This window comes from Fundulus heteroclitus, chromosome 8, assembly GCF_011125445.2.
Source record: "Fundulus heteroclitus isolate FHET01 chromosome 8, MU-UCD_Fhet_4.1, whole genome shotgun sequence".
Lineage (NCBI taxonomy): Eukaryota > Metazoa > Chordata > Actinopteri > Cyprinodontiformes > Fundulidae > Fundulus > Fundulus heteroclitus.
Window position 1 is genome coordinate 31,140,397 of NC_046368.1, and position 21,590 is coordinate 31,161,986.

The 21,590-nt window shown below is 39.6% G+C and overlaps 1 protein-coding gene across 3 annotated transcripts in view; it reads left to right on the forward strand.

Moving 5' to 3' along the window:
* LOC105915521 (unconventional myosin-XVIIIb) overlaps positions 1–21,590 on the forward strand; it is an 81,954-nt gene that overhangs the window by 46,677 nt on the left and 13,687 nt on the right. For all 3 annotated transcript variants that reach the window (XR_004931560.1, XM_036140568.1, XM_036140569.1), the window contains exons 25-39: positions 840–929; positions 1,106–1,225; positions 1,389–1,494; positions 1,817–1,941; positions 2,044–2,198; positions 3,444–3,567; positions 5,869–6,069; positions 6,150–6,260; positions 10,051–10,155; positions 13,100–13,261; positions 13,721–13,834; positions 14,802–14,918; positions 14,999–15,082; positions 15,306–15,443; positions 15,557–15,742. Coding sequence is in view for 2 of the 3 variants with exons in the window: in XM_036140568.1 (XP_035996461.1) it covers positions 840–929; positions 1,106–1,225; positions 1,389–1,494; positions 1,817–1,941; positions 2,044–2,198; positions 3,444–3,567; positions 5,869–6,069; positions 6,150–6,260; positions 10,051–10,155; positions 13,100–13,261; positions 13,721–13,834; positions 14,802–14,918; positions 14,999–15,082; positions 15,306–15,443; positions 15,557–15,742 (1,938 nt within the window). In the remaining variant the exon portion in view is untranslated. The remainder of the gene's footprint in view (positions 1–839; positions 930–1,105; positions 1,226–1,388; positions 1,495–1,816; positions 1,942–2,043; positions 2,199–3,443; positions 3,568–5,868; positions 6,070–6,149; positions 6,261–10,050; positions 10,156–13,099; positions 13,262–13,720; positions 13,835–14,801; positions 14,919–14,998; positions 15,083–15,305; positions 15,444–15,556; positions 15,743–21,590) is intronic.

Below are 21,590 nucleotides of genomic sequence, written 5' to 3' on the forward strand. Positions count from 1 at the left end.
TCTTTCCTCATGATGCCATCTGTTTTGGGAACTCCAACAGTCCCTCCTGCATCAAAACTCCTCTTCATCACAATGCTCTCATCACTGCACATCACAGTTGACCCCTGTTCTCAGGCTTGAAAACTTGCCCCTTTTACCTGAAAATGTAACGATGGTCATTGTGGCCAAAGAATTCAGGATAACATTTCTCTCTCATTATCCTGACACTTAGCAAATAGAAATGATGCTATCTACAATTGGAAACATTCATTCTGACTAATCTGACCTGGGTTCCAGCCGTTCCAGCCCTGAATGTATTTTTTTAAAGCCCTGAATCTCTTGACGGAAGACAATTAAGCCCTGGAATAATGGCCCTAAAATATCATTAAAATTCCACGTGTGCGCTGTAAAAACAAGATGTTCGCCTTTCATCTTTATTTTGTATAAAAGATACCGCACGAAGCCTGTTACTCTACAGTCCGTAGACAAGTGATGGGAAAAAAAGGGTTATCTGTGCAGATGATGCACCTCGTGCCCCCAATGGTTCAGGATCCTAATAGCACCTCTGGTCCAATTAAATGTCAGTCAGTTATAAAAATGGTTATGTGTCTTTTTAAAAAGACATACTTTAGAGAGACAAGTCAAAAACATTCAACGTCCTACGAGAACAGCACCAAAGCTGCTTAGCTTGAACTGCAGTCAGCTGCAGCAGCGTCAGCATCCCGACAGATGACGCCAACAGGTGATCTCACTGAAAGACGAAATGCCCAAATAACAGTTAAAAAAACAGCAACAACGTGTTACGTGTTTTAAAAGATGTCTCAGTCTCTGTGAAAAGCTTCTCTGTCATTTTTTTAAAGGATGAAGTATCAGCTCTGAGGCGCCGCCTGGAGAAGTCAGAGAAGGAGAGGAATGAGTTGAGGCAGACGGTAGACAGCCTGGAGACCAAGGTTTGAGCTGCGACACACACACACACACACACACACACACACACACACACACACACACACACACACACACACACACACACACACACACACACACACGCACACACACACACACACACACACACACACACACACACACACACACACTTACTGCTACTTTTTGTGATCTAAATGTGTAGGTTACAGCGGTGACATCCGAGCTAAGCGATGAGCGTTTCCGTGGAGATGCCGTGGGTCAGGCTCTGGATGTGGAGAGGGCAGAGAGACTTCGACTCAGCAGAGAGAATAAAGACCTTCTGGTGGGCAAAAGTGATCCAATTCTCCCTTATGACCTGGGGGATAACCTTCAGCGTTATGACTGCCTCCTTGGTGCAGTGATTGCTGTTTGCTTTAAATCCCTGATTAAAATAAAATCTGAGGTTGATCGCATCTCTTTTGTTGTTCAATGTGTGACTTCCCAAGGCTCGGCTGGACCAGTGTAAAGTTACCATGGAAACCCTTGAGAAGCAGCTAGAGGAGGAGAAGCAGAAAGCTCAAGCTGCTGTAAGTCAGAGAGGAGCTGCAACAGGTATGGGAGAACTGCCTGCAAAAACACAATGTTTTACAATGAAATACAATGAAATTTGGTTGCTAAATAAAATGTGAAAAAGTGAGAATAGCATGATAAAATCTACAGAATGATTTGTGAAATGAAAAACTTAATAGAAGAAAACAGGCAATTTCCGAATGAACCGGAACGTTGTAGCAAAGGCAGTTTATTCCTGCTACCCAGGGTATACGTAAAACCTCCTAATAAAACGTTTGGGACTTGACCTTTGGAACATCCGACAGGACAAAGCTTTAATTCACTGAGAGTCAGACATTTCAGACCCCTGTGTCCCATCATTCAGAGAGCGAACTAGCCATGCAGCTGGAGTGCAGCCAGACGGAGGTGGAATTTGTCCGCAGACGACTGAAGCAGACGGAAGAAAAGCTGGAGACAGAGAGACAGACCAGACAACAGCTCGATACCAAGGTGAGAAAGGACACAGTGACGTGCACGGCAACTCTGAAAGCATATTAAATGTCTCAAAGTGATAGCATTTGTGTGTGCGTGTGTGTGTGTGTGTGTGTGTAGGTGGCAATGCTGCAGGCCCAGCTGGAGCAATCCCGGAGGAGCACGTTGGAGCTGAAACGTCACTGTCGCCGGGTGACCTCGGACCTTCAGGATGCCAGAGTACTCAGTGATGCTCTGCAAAGTCGCATGCATGAACTGGAGCGCAAACAGAGAAGGTCCACCTTCCACTCAGTGTTTTGTTTTATCACCATGTTGTCATCCTGTCACTCTGTGTGTCATCTCTGGTGGTTTAATGAACGAATAATATGTGTTAACAGCAAAGGCGGCTGGTGATACAGTTTTTTTGTTAACTTTACTTAAAAATAAATCCATCCACTGTCACTTGCCAGCTGCTGTATTTCGAAATCTTATCGGCTTCCTTCAAATTCCTTTTTTTCCTTCAACAAAAGCCTCATGAAATTCCTATTTTATAAATAAATGGCGAATTTTGTTTCGCTGCACCAGTGTCTCTAGTTTTGTGGTTTTCTGACTCTTCTGTCAGGCTCCCAATATTTGAATGACATTCATGCCTACACGTCTAAGCAGCCAGGGGTGTGACTTTGATGGACAAGTATCAGGAATTATTCTGACTGGGTAAAGAATGACACTGAAAGCTCTGATTGGCAATGCAGTGGGCAACGAGCTAGAAACACAGCAGTACAATGGTGCTGTCTAGTGACGCTTTCACTTCCCTGTCACTCCAGCCTCCTCACTCACTCTTCTTCAGGCTTGCTCCTTTCTGGACTTATCTCTGTAGTAATAATTGGTCGACTCATACAACTCAGGCCGACCGCCATTATCAGCTTGTCTTCCATGTTGAATGAAAACTACTTCGTCTCTGCTGCAGTCCTTCACCCCACGTCACAGCTACATCCAGTTTCTAATTGGTTGTCGCAACGTGAAAAAGACAACACGAAACTCGTAAGTTTAGTGTTGCTCTGTGGTCGCTTTAATCACCAAAATCGCACATTTTGCGTCTCTAGAATTGCGCTTGTTGTCCCGCTTTGCATCGCATCGCTCCTGTGCTGCACCTGCACATACGGACATCACGTAAATTTCTCGCTCGGGCCGCCACATTCGCGTTAGGTGTGAACGCACCTTTAGAATTAGTCTTACAGCAACAACATAAACTCCCTCAGATAAACTCAAAATGGAATGGGAATGCTGAACAAGCCAGGTGCATTTATTAGCAAACAGATGTGATAATTATTTTTTTATTTTGCAATTTATTTCTATAGTGTTTTTCTGGCAAATTTGATGACAAGCCTCCACTGATTAATTTCAATCCCTCAAATTTCACGATTCCCTGGCTAGTGATGTGATGCATGTTCATCTTTTTCTGGTGTATGAATATTTTTCCCACTGTCATCTAACTCCTGTGTCTGCCTCTCATTTTTGTGTGCTTCTGTATGTTGATGCAGGTTTGATAATGAGTTGGCCCAGGCTCTGGAGGAGGCCAACAATGAGAGAGAGCAAAAGGACAAAGCTTTGCAAGAGAATTCAGCTCTGGGGACCGAAGTATTCAATCTGCGGCGCAACCTGCAGGTGTGTTTGAATAATGTGTTTGTTTCTAGATGCAGTCCAATTGCTCCACATAATGTTAGACCCTAAATATATGACTATTACATGATGCAGAAGAATGTGAACAAAGGCTGATCCTGCAAAAGCATTAATTTTCCATTGCATATGTCATGTTTTGTTAGCTCACAACCTGAAATTAAAATAGATTGTTTGAGAGTTGGCACCATTTCCTTTACAGAACATGCCTACAACTTTAAGGTATATTATTTAATTTATTGTGAAGCAAACAAAAAAGGACAAAATAACAGAAAACATAAGTGTGCATAACTGTTCACCTCCTGTAGTTAATAATTTGTAGAGGCACCTTTTGCAGCAATTACACCGCATGTTGATTCGGATCAGTCTCTCTGAGCTCTCCACATCTCACCACTGGGATTTATGCCCATTCTCCAAGGCTGAACTGCTCTAGCTTCTTCATGTGAGATGGTTTTCACTTATGAATAAAGATCTTCAAGTCTAATTGCAGATTCTCAATTGGATTGAAGTCTGGATTTTGACTAGGCCATTCCAAGACAATTAATAAAGCCTATCTTATCTTATCTTATCTTATCTTATCTTATCTTATCTTATCTTATCTTATCTTATCTTATCTTATCTTATCTTATCTTAACTTATCTTATCTTATCTTAAATGTTTTCCCTAAACCACTTCAGTGTTGCTTTTGCAGTCTGCTTTAGGTCATTGTCCTGCTGGAAGGTGAACCTCCGTCCCAGTCTCAGATCACATGCAGAATACTTTGGTCAAGTATTTAGCACCACACATCTGTCCCTCTGACTATTTTCCCAGTCACTACAGCTGAAAACAATCACCACAACATGATGCTGCCACCACCATGTTTCACTATGGGGGTGCTCTGCTTTAGGTGATGGGATTTGTTGGGTTTGGGCCAAAGCGTTTTCCTCGTTGGCCGAAATGATACATTTCTGACAAGCTCTTTTCTCCATATATTTGGGGAGTCGCCCACGTGCCTTTTGGCAAACTGAAGCAAGCGGCTCATTGTGGTCCCATGGACAGATTCTCTAGTCTCTGCTGTAGAGCTCTGCAACTTCTTCAGGGTTACCTTTGGTCTCTGCTCCCTCTCTTATTAATGCTCTCCAGGCCCGGTCTGTGGGTTCTGTTGGGCAGCCCTCCCTTGTCAGGATTGTTGTGGTACCATGTGCTTTCAAGTTGAAGATGATGGATTTAATGGTGATCTGAGGGAACGTCAAAGATTTAGGTATTTCTACTCATTCCAGTAAACATGTGTATCTTTGTTCACTGACAAAAGATAATTTCCTGGAAATTACCAGGTACTTAAACTTCCAGGGGAATTAAAAAATCTACAGGGTAACGTTGGAAACTAGGTTCTGAAAACGTATCGATTAGGTTCTGAGAAAATCAGCTGTACTTGGTAAATTTCTGAAATTAGGGGCTGCATACTTTCTTGCGGTAAAGTCTGATAAGTATATAAAATAAAATTAGAACAGGCATTCCAATGAAAATTGTTTGCTAGATTAAAGGTATTATATTATACATTATTTATTATACCTTATTTATTATTATTATACATATTTTTCATAAAGCTCACATTTCTACATTAGAAATGTAATTTTTTGCATACATCTGACATAAATAATTCGTATCCTAAAAGTAATTTAATCATTTGACTAGTTTTCTAGAAGAGTGACAACATGCATATCAATTACCAGGGAAATTTAATGGTAAATCACATTTTTCAAAATGTAAGTTAGCAAAAATGAAATAACTCTGATAAAAGTAGGCTTGGAAATTCCACGAGACAGAGAATAAAAGTATGCCGACGGAAAGAGCGCGAGGTCAGCATTATTTAAGAATTTTAAGAAGATAGAGAAGAGATTGAAAATAGTTGTTTGAACTTGACCTTGTTCCACTTTTAGATGGCATCAATAGTTGAGAAAGTTTCATCATTATAGCTAAAATCCAGAATTCTCAAGGTATTTCAGTGTTTAGTTTATTAAAATAAGTTTCATTCGTTATTACGTTTTTGTTATGTATTCTGTTCTTCTGTTCTTTAAGTATGTATTGAAATAGATACTATACTGGATACTACATTTTGAAAAAAAAAAAATTATGCAAAAAACCACGGCCGAAACATTTTTGTCTGTATCACCCAGCTCTACAAGAAGAAGGTTCCGCCACATCAAAATCCTGTTTCTGTTATTGTCCATTTCACTGTATTTCTGGCCTTCAGTCGAAGCAGCATCAGCCTCCACATTTCTGTGTGTGTGTATATTTATGTGTATACAGGAGAGCCAGTCAGAGGTGAGTCGTCTGCAGAAGCAGAAGGAGGAGTTGTGTGCTCAGATCAGAGACCTCAGCCTGCCGGTTGATCTTGCCTCAGACTCGGTGCCTGACATGAAGAAACAGATTCGCCTCCTGGAGAGCCAAGCCAGCGAGAGAGCTGAAGAAATGACCAAACTCTCCGCCCAGATTCAGCAACAGCAGCAGGTGCTCAGAGCGCACACTGAAAGGTTAACACAGCGCTTTCAGCTCGCTGCCTGAGCTCATCTGCATCTGTTATCCAACAGATCCACATGCGATTTGAGATAGAGATGGAGAGGATGAAGCAGATGCATCAGAAGGAGTTGGAGGACAAAGAAGAAGAGTTGGAGGATGTCCATAAATCCTCTCAAAGACGGGTGGGTCAAACATGCAGGTGGTGCAGATTCAGTTGTCAAACAGATGTTTGCTCCCAAGACAAATAAAAAAACAAAAAAAACACATTTTTTGTATTGGTTATTATATACACTCATGACAACTACTCCTTTTTAAAAGTTCTTATTTACTTTTTTGAAATAGGACAGTCTAATGTTATGAGGCTTACCATAGCTGCATATTAGGTCATGTTAGAATATGTGTCAGATTGATGATTTTTTTCCATACTACATACAGTTTTAGCTTTTAAATGACTTTATTCAGAAGAACCCAACAATATTTTAAGGTATGCACACCGTTAAATGTCTCCTCCTGTGTGTCTAATGGTGTTTATTACCAGCAGGTCGTATACATTTCTAAAGGCAGCTAATATTAGTGAAACGGCTTAAAGGAGCTATAAGTAAGATATTTACTCTAAAATCAACCTAAATCATTCTCATTTGTCACCTGGGATGGAAGTAAATCAAGTCAATGTCTTTTTAACTATAGAAATAGGAAATATTTTATTCAGTTCAATTCAATTTTATATATATAGCGCCCATTCACAACATATCTCAAGGCACTTTTCAAAGTACAATTAAAACAAATCATACCGTCAGATTGGTCAAAAAGCTTCCTACCTAAGGAAACTCAGCAGAGAGTCTTGACAAGCAGCATTCACTGCTCCTGAAAGAGCGTGGAGCCACAGGGGACAGTTGTCTGCAGTGCCTGCTCGGGATGTATGCATGCATGCCACACGCCCTTGGCTCCGTGAGTTCTTTGCAGCCACTGCCTCTGTTATTGCGTAATCATTAACACTTCCTAAAACTAAAACTTGTCAGCGGACAAACATTAACCTCCAAGATATCAAATTTAATGATCGTGCATTGTTTTGTTGATCATAGTCAATGCTGCTGAATTACTCTGATGTATTTGCATGGGATCTAAGGGTTTTTCTAAAGTTTCAATATAAGAAGCCAGGTGGGCAGTTTTAAGCCTTTAACTTCAATATTTGTCTGAAGCTTGACAGGTAACATGACTATTATTGTTTTCATCTGAAAGGCTAATTTGACTAAATCATTGCTGAGACTAAATGATGGTGAGGATTTTATTCTTGCTTAAAATATCAGAAATGTGACCTAAAGATCCTACATCTTTGACCTTGTTATTCAGATTAGAGGGAGTGCATGTATCTGAAGCTCAGATCTTCTTTTCAGTGTCAGATATCTCTGACCTGTTTGCTAAAAGGGTCTGTGTGAGAACCAACTAGCCAATCTTTTGCATTATATCTGTTTCCTACCATTTAAAATTTATTTAAAAAAATATCAACTGAACTTTGTGCTTTATGAAGTTTATGCTTTATATAAAGTCATATTTTACAAATATGGTCATTCTGACAGAAACACTAGCTTTGATTTAAGTATCCTCTTTCCTTTTTTTGTATCACAATCTTATGCAACCTAAGAGCAAAAACATCACATTTGTGCAGTTGCATAATCACATCTGTACAACATTTCCTTAGGCATTTTTCTATACAAACTCATTATTATCATGGAGTCGTAGCATACTAAGGATTTGGTCTGGGTTGTCCTCACTGTGAGGTGACTGTGGGGTTGTTTCCAGAGCTTAGAGACTCTACACTCAGATTGTGGATGTATATTGACCCCAAGTATAGTCTGGAACTAAGAGATCAACCTTAAACCCTGAAAAACAGCAGTAATGCAGAGCAGTTCTTCTTTTAATTGACAAATCCAGACTCATCCATCAAATCACTCACGCAAGGGTGATCACTCTAGCAAACACGTTTCAACTGCTCTAGAGTCCAGTTGTCAAGTCAAGTTTATTTGTGTAGCATATTTCAGCAACAAGGCAGTTCAAATTGCTTTATATCATGAAAACATAAAAACATCAAACACATCGAAATGGTCAGCGGTTGTGATAGCAGTAATCAACATTAAATTGTATCAGGTGAAAACATCAACTCAGATATGTTGGTCAGTGTTCCTGCTATTATGGGCCGAAAGCAGCTCTAAACGGGTGGGTTTTCAGTCCTAATTTAAATGAACTCAGTGTTTGTGATTTCTGGAAGTTTGTTACAGATTTGGGGAGCAAAACTAAATGCTGCTTCTCCATGTTTGGTTCTGGTTCTGGGTATGCGGAGTAGACCAGAACTAGAAGATCTGAGTGTTCTGGAGAGTTGATACAGCAACAACAGGTCTTTTATGTATCTCAGTGTTAAGCCATTCAGTAATTTATAAACTAATGTTAGTATTTTAAGTCTATACTCTAAGCTAGTTGTGGTTTTTTTTTTTCTGCTGCATCCAACACTTTGCATTGTAGCTGGTGATTTAAGGTTTAGATGTAGCTACTCTGCTATGGAAACCCATTCCAATGCAGAGCACTGTCCTTAAGCCCAGTCTTACCACATGCCACATGAAGTATGTACATTTGTAACTATTAACTGTGCATGAAGTTGTTTATGGAGGACCAAAACTGACATTATTAAAAATAAAAGCAAAAAAATATATATTGTATACATTTTGTTTTTCCTTTTCCTTATACAAGCCTTTGTTCTTTTTACATTTCCTTGTCTCCTCTTTTCACTTTACTGTATCCATCTCTGCCTCATTATGCAAATGAGGAGGGGGTGGTCTTAAGGGGACAACTGCTCCCTATTGGTTGGTTAGCATCAGCCTTCCATGACTGGGATGCTGCCATCCTGGCTGTCACTCCTGACCGCTGTCACAGTTGCTACCAGATTATTAGTGATCTGAAGCATTTAGCAACTTGATTTGAAAATATCGCTGTAATTCCTGAGTTTATTATCTAAACATGCGTTTATGTCAGCGGCCCACATGGACCCAGGTGTCGGGAGGTGTCGCGTCATTTCTCCTGACACAAACTAAAGCCCGTGCTGAGAGCTCGCGTTGGGCTAGAGCAGCGGATTCCAGCCATCTTGTCATGGAAATAGAGATGTTGGACTTTTGCTAAAAAAAAGTTTAAAAAGTGTTATCTCATCGTTCAGTTAGTGGGTCACAGCAGAAAATGACACTTTGTTGCCCTCCTGCCTACGTGATTGTTTGAACTCCATTTGCCTAATATGAGGATGATCACGTCTGTTCAAACAGACGTGATCTTTTTTTTTTTTTTTTGCTTTTATTTTTTAATATGTCAATTTTGGTCCTCCATAATTGTTAGCTAATACAATTTAAGTGCTTCTATATTTGTTAGCTTGACAATTTCATGAAAAGACCAATTGCACAATGTTATCCTACTGCTTAACACACTTGATTTAACTGAGCTCCTGAGAAAGAGCCATCGTTTTAGTGTTTGCATACCCTGGTCCTGGGTTTTATACACCTGTGACAGCAGAGGTTTTTAAACCATACCAAGCCAACGATCTGTAGGAGATCTTTGATCACCTCAGCAGTCTAGCCTGCCTTTTTGATCAGTTTTAAGTTTGCTTCTATTTTTTAGCTCCTCCAACAAAGTGTTAAAGATTGTCCTTTTCACTTTTTGCCACCTCCTAATCTTTCAGTTGGGAGCAGGTAGCGACCGTCATAAGTACATGGTCATCCAGGAGGAGTTAATGCTGCAAGCTGGCAACTCAATTCACTCTGCTGGGTTTCCTTAGATGGATGTTTTTAAACTAATGTCAATAATAAACTTGGATCAATCGGAATGGATACTTGTAGAAACTGCAGAAAACATTGCTTTAAAAAAAATCATCATACAACTTCCATGCAGGAAAGTGGTTCATTTTCAGGCTCTATGTCTGTGTTTGGATTTGTGCAGCTGAAGCAGCTGGAGATGCAGTTGGAGCAGGAGTATGAGGAGAAGCAGATGGTAATTCATGAGAAGCACGACTTGGAGGGACTCATTGCAACGTTGTGTGAGCAGGTAAGCCCCCGCCCCCCAAAGGCGATGCCTGATCTTTGGTTTAGACTAGATCCCATGAGACACATAAAGATGGCTGCCTTATGAAAACAACCCCTTGATGAGTTATGTTTTTATTTTCTATATAGACACCATATTATTTCTGTATGTTTGAACAGTTTTAAGAACTATTGCTATGGCCACGTGGAGACTAATTCAGAGCTCAACATTAAGGTCATGTTTAAACTCTTTTATTACCAGTCTTAGGTGGCTAATCAAATCTTCAGCCAGGGTAAACCACCAGATTTACACACACAGCACACTTTATTTTACGATGGATCCAAGGTTTTCTTCAGAGAAGCAACCTTTTACTTAGCAAGCGAGAGGAAGACGTTCCTGTGCGTGTCCTCCCCATTGCAGCCTGTGGGGGGCTGCTGCTGTGCCCCGCATTTTGTCGCTCTCAGGCATTCCAGCTGTGTCTGGATAAGCATTTTAATTCAACTGAGAAAACTTTCACAGATAACTCCTGCAGTCTGTCAGCAGCCCTCTTCCTGCCAGCTTCCTGTTATAGATCACCCTAATAGCAGGTTAAAGCTGTCACAGTACCTGGATTGCAGCAACACACCCAGGCACCAGCAAACAAGCAAACGCAGCCCAGAGGAGGGAGCTAATTTAACACGCATTCACAACAAGGCTGTAATTAGATCAGGACCTGGTTTGCAGCCAAACTGGCAAACAGTTCAGGATCAAGTCACCTGCACTCATCTCGTTCCAACAAACACTCAAATGTTGCTCCTGGGGAAGAAAAGCAAGATGTCTTGGAACCTTTTCAAAAGAAAAACTCAACATTAAGACACAATATAAAAAACTTTCTGTCTAATATCAATAGCTCCTCTTGTTCATTAAAGAAACACCCTGAGCTGTTGCAACAGGGTTCCTTTAGGAGTTTTCTGGTATGAGGTACCAAGACGCTTGCTGCAGGTCAGTTAAGTCCTGCAGGAAACAGCATTCATCAAACAGATGCTTGAAGACCTTACGATCTGATTGGTCAGTATTTTTATATCGATCCTTCTTCATGCTCAACAACAGATTGCATTGCTGTGTTTGTACCTGCAACCCACTGCTTCAATATGATTTTAGATTATATTTTAACTACAGAAGGTGGAACATTACTAACCGAGAGATGAAGGAAAAATAAGTTAAATTGTGTTTCCATTGTCATTCTATTTAATGTCCATTCATTCAGATTTATTTAGTGAGGGACAGCACAAATTCATTGTTACAAAGTACTTGTTGCTCTGTGCATATCACTAGGAACTACTTACTGTAATATGCAGACTGGGTCCCTGTTTAGGGTTTTCTGTTACCAAGTACTGTAAAAACAGATATTCCAAGGTGTATATGAAAGGGTAAATAAAAAGACAATGAGTAGCCAACCAGGTCTTGACAGGTTTTGTCACATGGCAGGTAAGCAGGTAAGAGATTTCCTCCTTTAAGGGAGAAGGCTCTCTCAGGAGATGTTTGCACAATGATATTCTACGTTACTATTTCAAACAGCATCAGTCGGTCTGTTGCAGTTCGATCATTTCTGAACATTATCACACAGATGTGTTGGCACAAGTCCACTCAAACATCTAAATACAGAGTCTTTCAAAACAAATTTGAAAAAAAAATAAAATAAAAAAAAACAGCAAGAAATGAGACTCCAGTGCCAATTTGCTTACAACTCAGAAACAAAGGAAATGACACTTTACACCAACAATAATTTGCCTGTGACCCTAAGCTAGTCTAATTTTTGTTGAAGGCGTAATGAGCAATCTAATTAAGCCAAACAAATGAATTCAATTGACTTAATTACTATCATACCTCAATAATAAAATAAATCTTTCCACACAAGAATAAATAAAATAAATAAACTGAACATAAAGTGATACAAAACAAGGTAACTTTAAAAAACACTACAGTTAGTATCCTAAAAAACAAGTTTGAAATTACTGTTGACAGAGCTGGTTGGTGTTTCTTTAAATGTCCAGTCATCTAATAGTCACCTGAATGTGTCACCTGTGCGGCCACTACAGAAAATCCAAATGACTTTTCTTCAGGGAGACATCACGGTTTATTCTTAATAAGTAGTTTTTAATCCAATATTTGGATGTTTGATTATGTTTGCCAGCACAAAAAGTTAGATTTCTCTAGTACCAAACAGTGATTAAAACTTAAACATTTTTATCAAATGCTTTAGGTGTTTGGTTATTTAAAGATTATGATGGTTTCAATGCCATAACATGTGCTTGTGATCAGGTAATTAAACAAAATGATATGTAAAAGAATCATGAAATTCATAATACCCACTTTTATTTAGTTGTCATTGGTTACAGAATATATTTGAGATTAAATCTGACCACAATATAATTTTATTTTTTACCTGAGCATTTAAATGTTTTGACAAGATTACATAAAATACATGGATAACAAACATACTGTTTGTGCATTGACATAGGCACATACACATGCATGCATACACACCTCTATACGCATACAATATATATATATATATATATATATATATATATATATATATATATATATATATATATATATATATATATATATATATATATATATTAAAAGTATGTTTTCTACCCTTTTTGAATATATTTAAGTATGCACTGTACTTCATGTCTATTCTCAAACCGTTCTGCACAGTCACTCCACAGTTTCATACACACAGACTTTTTGTTGTTCTTAGGGTTTTTTTTTATTCATATCTCCCCTTAGGTTGTATCCATAATTTCCTTCTTTAAACATTTCTTAAATGTTTTTGGCAGCAAATTGTATCTTGCTTTATACAGTATCTGTTTTATATTTAACCAAATCTAGAAATTTAAACGTATGTGTATTCAAAAATAATACGTTTGTGTGATCTTTCTCTTTAGAGTTAATGAATCCAAGTTGTCTCATGTTGCAGGTGGGACACAGAGACTTTGATGTGGAGAGGAAGCTGAGGAGAGACCTGAAGCGGACCCATGCTCTGTTGGCCGATGCCCAGCTGCTACTCGCTACCCTGGACAGCGCAGGCCACAACCTTCCCAACGGCAGCAAAGACCAAATAGAACATCTGCATTGCCAGGTGTGTGTCACAATTTAATGGAGCTTTACGGAGGGTCACCTTGAGATCCCTCTGAGAAATAATAGTCAAGCCAATCCAATCCACTTTATTTATATAGCACATTTAATAACAGAAAAGGTTTCCAATGTGATGTACATCACAAAAAGAATAAAAGAGGGTCTTAAGACGAGCCTTAAAACATTCCACTGTGGAGGCTGTTCGTATATGGAGGGGCAAAGTATTCCAAAGTCTGGGTCCAACTACAGAAAAGGCTCTGTCCCCTCTGGTTTTAAGCCTCGTCTTAGGCACTATCAGCTGAAGATGGCCCTCACACCTTAGAGCACGTGCCGGAGAGTAAATCTGGAGGAGGTTGATGATGTTTTGAGAAGCTATCCCATTCCAGGCTCTAAACACAAACAATAAAATCTTAAAATCAATTCTAAAACAAACAGATAGTTCACTCTCTGTGTTTCCTTATAGCTGGAAGAAAGTGAGGCGAGGCGGCTGGAGGCTGAGAACATGCAGAAAACTCTTTCCATGGAGCTGGAGAACACCCAGCTGGAACTGGAGAATATGTGCAGGCAGAAGAGTGTGGTGAGTTTTCCTATCTGCTGGTCCATCTGAAGATGGTCCAAGAGATTGGCAGGAGCTGAGACACCAGAAGCAGCAAAATGCAGAACTTTAGAAAAACTCTTATTTTTTCCACTGCGTCACAGTGTATTTGAGCCTTTTCAGACCGCGTTGTGTAATAGTTCCTCCAGGTTCCCTGAACTGCTTTTCTAATTTCCCCCCCCTGTCAAATCCTTTTACAGGGACAGTTTTAGAACAGAACACAATCATTTTGGCAAAAATAGTTGATCAACCCAAAGTGATAACTTTTGCTCAATAAATTCCTCCCTGTTGCCAGACAGTAAGCACCATAGAAATAAAAAGTATGTCTCTCTTTCACTGTGGCTGCTTTTCTACCACACCATGATTAGAATCCCCTGTTTAATAAAATGTTTTCATTTGTAACTGATCAGTAACCTCATGTGGGCTTTATCCAAACTGGAATGTGTTGTTGAGCAATAATTAAACACGTGGCAGTATGATAGCATGATTGACCAGAATATATTCTAAAAGTAATTTAAATTTTAATATGTTACAGTATGATTAATAATATCAATATTGTTATTTAAAACCATCTACATTTAATTTTTGTCATATTTATTTATAACAGAAATTATTGGCATCCGTTTTGCATTTTGTAAATTACTGCTGGGGGACAACCTGAAGCTTTTTAATAGGCCATGGTAGCCGCCCAGCGTACCCACATGATTTATTTTACGGGCAGGAGACAGCAATAGGTGTGGAGAGGGGGAGTGTTGCTCTGCCCTGCAGAGTAACCTGTAGCTAACCCTGCTCTCCCGCTTTTCATTAAAATGAATTTAAAGTATGTGATTCAGATATTACACCATATGGAAGGTAACATTTTCTATCGATTTTGTCTACAAAAACGTTAAAGTCCAAATGAACACTGGCATGTTAAGTTATTATTTTAAACACTTCTGTGTGAGTCCAGGTGGAGGAGCAGTTGGTCCTACTGCAGCATGAGAACATGGATCTGCTGAAGAGGCTCGAGGAGGACCAGGAAGACCTCAATGAGCTCATGAAGAAACACAAAGCTCTTATTGCACAGGTATTTGGTTTCCCTCCTAAATCCACCATCAATACCCTGAACACATAGACACAGTCTTAGTCCCATTTTGTCCCCTTCAGTCCTCCAGTGATATCTCTCAGATCAGAGACCTACAGGCTGAGCTGGAGGAGGTGAAGAAACAGAGACACTCACTCCAAGAGGAGGTAATACCTGTTTGGCCAGCAGAAAATAAACACTAAGAATTAAGAATGTGCTGCTGAAAGTGCTTGGGATGAGATCGCAGTGGCTTTCTGGGTCATTTAACGTGCTTGTTGCACTTTTTAATGGCCGCAGGCTGCAGGTGGAGCACTGTCACGCTGCCGGATAAGTCTGTGTTGAATTTAAATGTGCTCGGCTCACCCCGTTCTCCACATCTTCCCCATGCAGCTCCAGCAGTGCGTGTCCAGGGTGCAGTTCCTAGAGTCGTCCACCGTGGGGCGCAGCATAGTCAGTAAACAGGAGGCCCGTGTGTGTGACCTGGAAAATAAATTGGAGTTTCAGAAGGGGCAAGTCAAGAGGTTTGAGGTGAGATCAGATAAAGCTTTTCCAATTCCAACGCATAATTATCGCCGTGTCTGATATTGTAATCCCTGCATGGCTCGCTCTCAGTTTTGGCCCGGATTCTCTGTGCTCTGCAGGTGCTGGTGCTGCGTTTGAGGGACAGTGTGGTTCGTCTGGGAGAGGAGCTGGAGCAGAGTGCCCAGACCGAAGCTCGGGAGAGGGAGAACGCCCGCTACTTCCAGCAGCGCCTGCTGGAGATGAAGCTGGAGATGGAGGAGTTGAGCCAGAGAGAGCAGGACAGCAGCCGCAGACGGATGGAGCTGGTAACGCGTGCCCAGAGCATCAGATACTCTCGCTGCACTCATCTCTTTCTGTTTACACACTGGATCCGCTCACAGTTCTGCTGCGAGACTCTAGAAGCACAAAGTATTTTCCCAAATTACAATATCACAAGATTTTTCAACACGCTCATCAGTCTCGAGGCTAAATGAGCTTTAAACCTTGTTTCAAAGATGTTCAGAATCTTTTACATTTTTCCATCTAAGGTCTTTTCAGGAAGACAGAGGGCATGACAAGTACAAGTGGCCACTGAGCAGCCGTAGTCCTTCTGGGATTTTACTAAATCCAGTAATGAAGACCTTATGTGAGAAATAAAGAGCCTGTCTGAGAGGTATTTATAGTTTTGCTCGCTTTGGGTCATCTTAATGGAAAATATTGCTGAAGCTGAGTGCTTATGGTCACAAAATGAGATATGAGATGAATAATGTCTTAGCCTCTGGAAATTCTGAAGACGTACCTTTAATTTTCCCTTACCTCGCACGCTCCTTTTTTTCCTGAAAAATCTATAAAAGGTCACCTTCCTGAGCTTGGCCTTTCATTTTACCAACGTATGAACTCATTTAATCTGAGCTGCACTGAATATATCTGTGCTTGGACAGTTTATAAAAGACTCCATAAAACCTGAGTGAGAGCAGGTTACCTGCTAAGACCCTTAGGTAATGGCTTCACAGGTGTTTCCCTAAGCCATCCATCTTCACGTCCGACTACATCTGTGGTCTGCTGCACGTTTGCCTCTCACATTTAGAATATAACGAAAGCTTGTGCTGACAGACAGCAGGGTTGTACAATGGATTATTCAGTGTCATCAACGTTTACATGCATCAACAGTCCCTCCACTTTCAGTTAATAAATACATCCACCATCAGGATGGACGCCGACGCACTTTTTTGATTTTAGTAAAAATCCAATAAATATTAGGGAAATATGCTTTGCTGCATAAATGGGGATTATGTTGTAATTTCTGTACTTTCTGCTTGATTTAGACTGGCTATGCCAAAGAAGCTGCTGCACGTTTTGTCTTTTTTATATGCTGGCACACCCAAGTTGAGTTTGTTCTAGCTGCGATTCTTATTTGAAAAACTTTGTGTTTTGTCGATTCCAATCTCTATTGATTCAAACAATCTGGGTCAGATAAAAATATGGGTGTCTGGCTGGACAGGCCTATTCATTGCATCCTTAGTAGAAATGGTTCTGTTGTAGCACCAACCCGCTGCTGGGCTGGAAGAAAAAACTACTTTCATGAGGATATTGGGATGGAGACCAGAAATACATTAAAATCTTTCGAGATCCCTGTTTGAAAGTCCTGAGTTTTCAGCCTGTTTAGTTTAAAAAGTAAAACAATGATTTCTCTTGGCTTCAGCATGGGTCTCTCTGATCATCCCATTTCTTTAACTAAACCTGCTCATGTAGAGGATGGAGGTCAGTCTCACAGAGTGGTTTACAGTATTGCTGTTTTAAGTTTCATTTTTAAATGCCGTTAGGTTGCTATGTAATAGTGTCTCATGGTGTTTCTCCTACAGAAACTGCACAACAGAGGGAAGATCAACCCATTTGGTATTTTTTTTTTTAGATTTCTTCCCATATAATCAAGTTCTGAGCAGGACTTCTGACAGAAAACCTCCAACTGTGACACCACACGTTGGAAACAAGGGTTAAGAACTCTTAAAAAGAAACAACATAAATCTAAAGGATCAAGCATTTTGTCAAAATTCACACATAACCTTCAGCATCATCAGAAAGAAGGTGGTCAGTATAAAAAGGCTACCTTTTTAAGCTGTTTATATGGAGGACCAATCCTGTCATTATTGGAAATATAATAATTTATAAATAAATCAAATGCAGGGCTCAAAAGGAGCTAAAATATGCATTTGTGTGCCATTAAATGCAAAAAAATAATAAAAGGACATTTAATTCTACAATTGATAAATTAATCAGCGACAACTACATACTAATTATTTCAATGTTTGTCATATTTTATCTCTTTGCTTTTATGGTTGTTTCTATTCAAACCACTAATTTTCAATCAGATATTTTTCTTGAACTCTTTCCCTAGCCCTTTTATTTTTTCACATTTATTTATACCCAAATATATTCCCCAAGAAGTATGGTTTTTCTAATTATTTCATCGTCCTTTTAATTTCCATTACAAATGAGCACAAAACTGTGTAGATATTCGACTAATTAAAAAAAAAAAACAACAACAAAAAACCCCCACAATTTTGCAATTGCTGTGTTTACGTTAGTAGCAGAGACATTTAGAGTCAGTGAATCAAACATTTACAGGTGTGTGTGTGTTGTGTGTGTGTGTGTGTGTGTGTGTGTGTACAGAGTTTGTGAAACCATTTGCAAAAGAAAAAAAAACTGCTGAAGAAGTACATACTATCTGTACATATTGTTGTGGCACGACGATTTTCACAGTGCAATTTTATTAAACTTTTTTTTCACAAGGAAAGCCTCATTGAGACTGAGATCTCTTTTCCAAGAGTGTCCTGGCCAAGACTGCAGCAAAGCAAGCGAGTTTCGAACAACCAAACATTTTCATATTTTTGTTTAAAAGCATAAATTCTAAAATAAAGTACAATAGTTATTTAAGATTCACGCAGTTCTGACCATCTTAATTTATGGAAAGGAACAACTTGAGCTTGTCAGAGATGAGCCCTTGAAGTAGGCACTGTTTGACATTTTTTGCACGGGCCCTTCCAAAAGTCGGATGTGCAGGAAAGCTTTGCTTGGTGCTAAGGTCTTCACAGAGGACTTCCAGATTTTGTGACCACGGCAGCCTCAGCTCACTCACAAATTGCTCCAGCAATCTGTCCAGGGTTGACAGAAGGTCATGGCCACATAGAGCGTGTTTATATGGAATGACAAGAGGACTGTCAATCAAGACGCATAGACAGACATAAACAAAATTTATTGTCATTCAACTACACATTCATAATATATATCTGAGCAAACTTTCTCTGCAAGGCTCTGGGTAAAAAACGGAAGACGAAAGAGAAACTTTATAGATATCAGAGTTTGTCATTTGACAGGAATATAATGGCAAACCAAAAAAAACAAACATTTTATATGTACAGAAACATTGTGCAAGACCATATAAGTTGAGCTAGTATTTGTAGCATCATGATGAATTGCAGCAATGAATGAAACATATGTGACAGGCCACAGCAAGACCAGGAACAAGTCTCCCAGGGCCATTTTGAGTTATTTACAGATTCTGAAAGAGTATAATCTAGGCTTTCCAATGATGTCAAACATGTGGACCTCAATAAAGAATTCAAGAAGATATGATCATTTGAATGTTGGCACAAAGAAGATCAGAGGAGGGGGGGAGGGGGGGTGACAACAAAAGCTGTTGATATGAATTACTTTGCATTCCTTGCTGCAACACCTCCCACCCCTCTAATATCTGTCAATAGAAGGTCCAGATCAACTCACAGCACTATTCTGTTCATGAAAAGATAATTTACTGCTCTGCATTATAATATTTCTGTTAGATCTGTACATAGAACAGACGTCTTTCAACTGTCCAAAAGTTACAGTTTAACAGGAACACATACATGCACAGAAACACATGCTTGCACATGTAAAACTAAGTAAAAAACTTAAACGGTTATCGTTTACAAAATTGATAAGTCAAACAGTTAATTTTTTTCATCTCATCTATGCCCGCTCCCTCCCTCTCATCATCTATTTATCATGTTTTTGTGTCTGCAAGCATCATGCAGAATGTTATTGTTGCTTTTTAATTGCTCATTCTGTTTTTTTTTTTTAGAAACAAACTTTTCAAAAAGCATTCTATGGGCACTTGTTAAGATAACATTTATCATTACCATTACAATACAAAATAATCAAATGGAGCAATCTTCCAGTTATAGCAGCAATCAATCATACAATAGAAGATATTCTGCATTTCTAGCTCAATGACCACAGTTTAGGGGTTGGTGATGTGCCTGTCTGCTGATTATGCAGGTATAAGTAGAGATTTTCACACATATACACTACATTTTTTACTATTTAGCTAAGCATACAGTTGAAACATGAGAAATATATATATATTATTTCTTGTGTTACATTAAAAAAGCTTAACAAAATAATTCTCTGCTTAAATCATGTTTGGATATTAAAAATAGAAGGTTGAGTGATACACGGCTTCAATTTCAGTGTGATAAATTTTTTTACTTCTCAAATTCACCCCATGTCCGATGAATGAGTCTGCCTCTCCTTCCGTGGCTAAATAATCGATCCATTCAGCCTCAGGAAAAATTGCACAAAAGTACCGTGAGTCCAAAGCTTTCTTCGTCTTCCTCATCTTCAGTTAATAACAGCTGGAAACAAGGAATGCTCTATTCACAGACACTATTACTTACGCTGATTTCTCCTGATACAGAATCAGAAATAGGGCTGTGCATAAAAATTGATACAAAAATTATTGTCGATGTTTTTAAAAATGATTTAATATAGATATTCTGGCTTTCAAAATCGATATACCTCCCAACCCCTAGGGGGCGTTATTAAAGCGCACCATTACTGCTAACAGCGAGGAAGTGCAAGTGAGACGAATTTGCAGAATGGCTGACAGGATTTTAGAAGCACCTTCATCCCTAAAATCAGACGTTTGGAAATATTTTTGGTTTCTGTGATAGGTTCAATGCATTGAACCCAATGTACTTTATTTTCCTGTTAATATATCAGTGTTCAATAAATCGAACATAAATATAATATGTTTTTTTGATTGAATGACTTTGAGCATTCATTTGAAAGTAAGAAATATCTATATTGGAGTCAAATCAAATCAAGCTGAACTATATAGAGAATCGTATTGTATCGTGAGCTATGATACCCAGCCCTAATTGGAAAGAAGTCCAGGGTCCTGGTAAAAATGTTCCTACAGCAGAACGCTGTACAGCAGCGATTAGGTTGCGATCCTGTTAACGCTCCTCTGCTGCGAGTCCAAAGCTTTCTTCATCATCTTCGATTAACACCAGCTGCAAACTATAGATATTCACCAAAATGATGCAGTCGCTTCGTCAGCTTGTTCCGTTTCAGCACTCCTGATACAGAATATGAATGAGTCCCGTGTCTGCATCCTGGTCAACATGCCTCCCACAGTGGAGCGCTGAGAAAGCTGCAATTCCGCTCTTGGAGATCCGTTCAGCTCTGTCCATCTTCTTCAAGTCACAGAAACTCAGTTCCTATTTAAACAGAGTTAAGTAGCTGCATAAGTAGCCATCTGCTCTCTCTTTAAGCACGGAGCTTATTGGCCGATACATATAACAAAATCCTGCGCAGAGCCACACAAAGGCGGTATACTAATGAGTCGCAGCTTTCCCCACCCCCACATGCAGATAACCGGTCGGGGGATTTTAAGCTAAAAACATCCTCAGTTTAAATTTACCGTTTTAAAAACTTTGAAACGGTCATTTCAGGCTTTCAGGCGTTTCTTCATAACTTCAACTAGCATATTTTGCAATAAAATTTAATTTTTTTCACGCTTTTCTCAGTTTGTGCCCTGCCGACTTGTTCCCACCTTTGCTGAGGTGCGTCACATATGATGATGATGCAGATAATACAGGTGGTCAGTGCAATAGTGTTCACAGAGACCATGTAAAGTGACTACGGGTGGGGGCTGGTATTGGGAGTTTAGCAGTCTTATGACGTGTGAAACGTGTGAAGCCGTTGTGGATTCTGGTTGCTCTGCATTTGAAGCTGCTGAACCTCTTGCCAGATGGCAGTAGGGTCTGAGCACTGCTCTTGCAGCATCTGCGAACAGTGTCTTGGATGGAGGGAAGCGATATCCCAATGATTATTTTCAGTGTCCTCACCACTTTT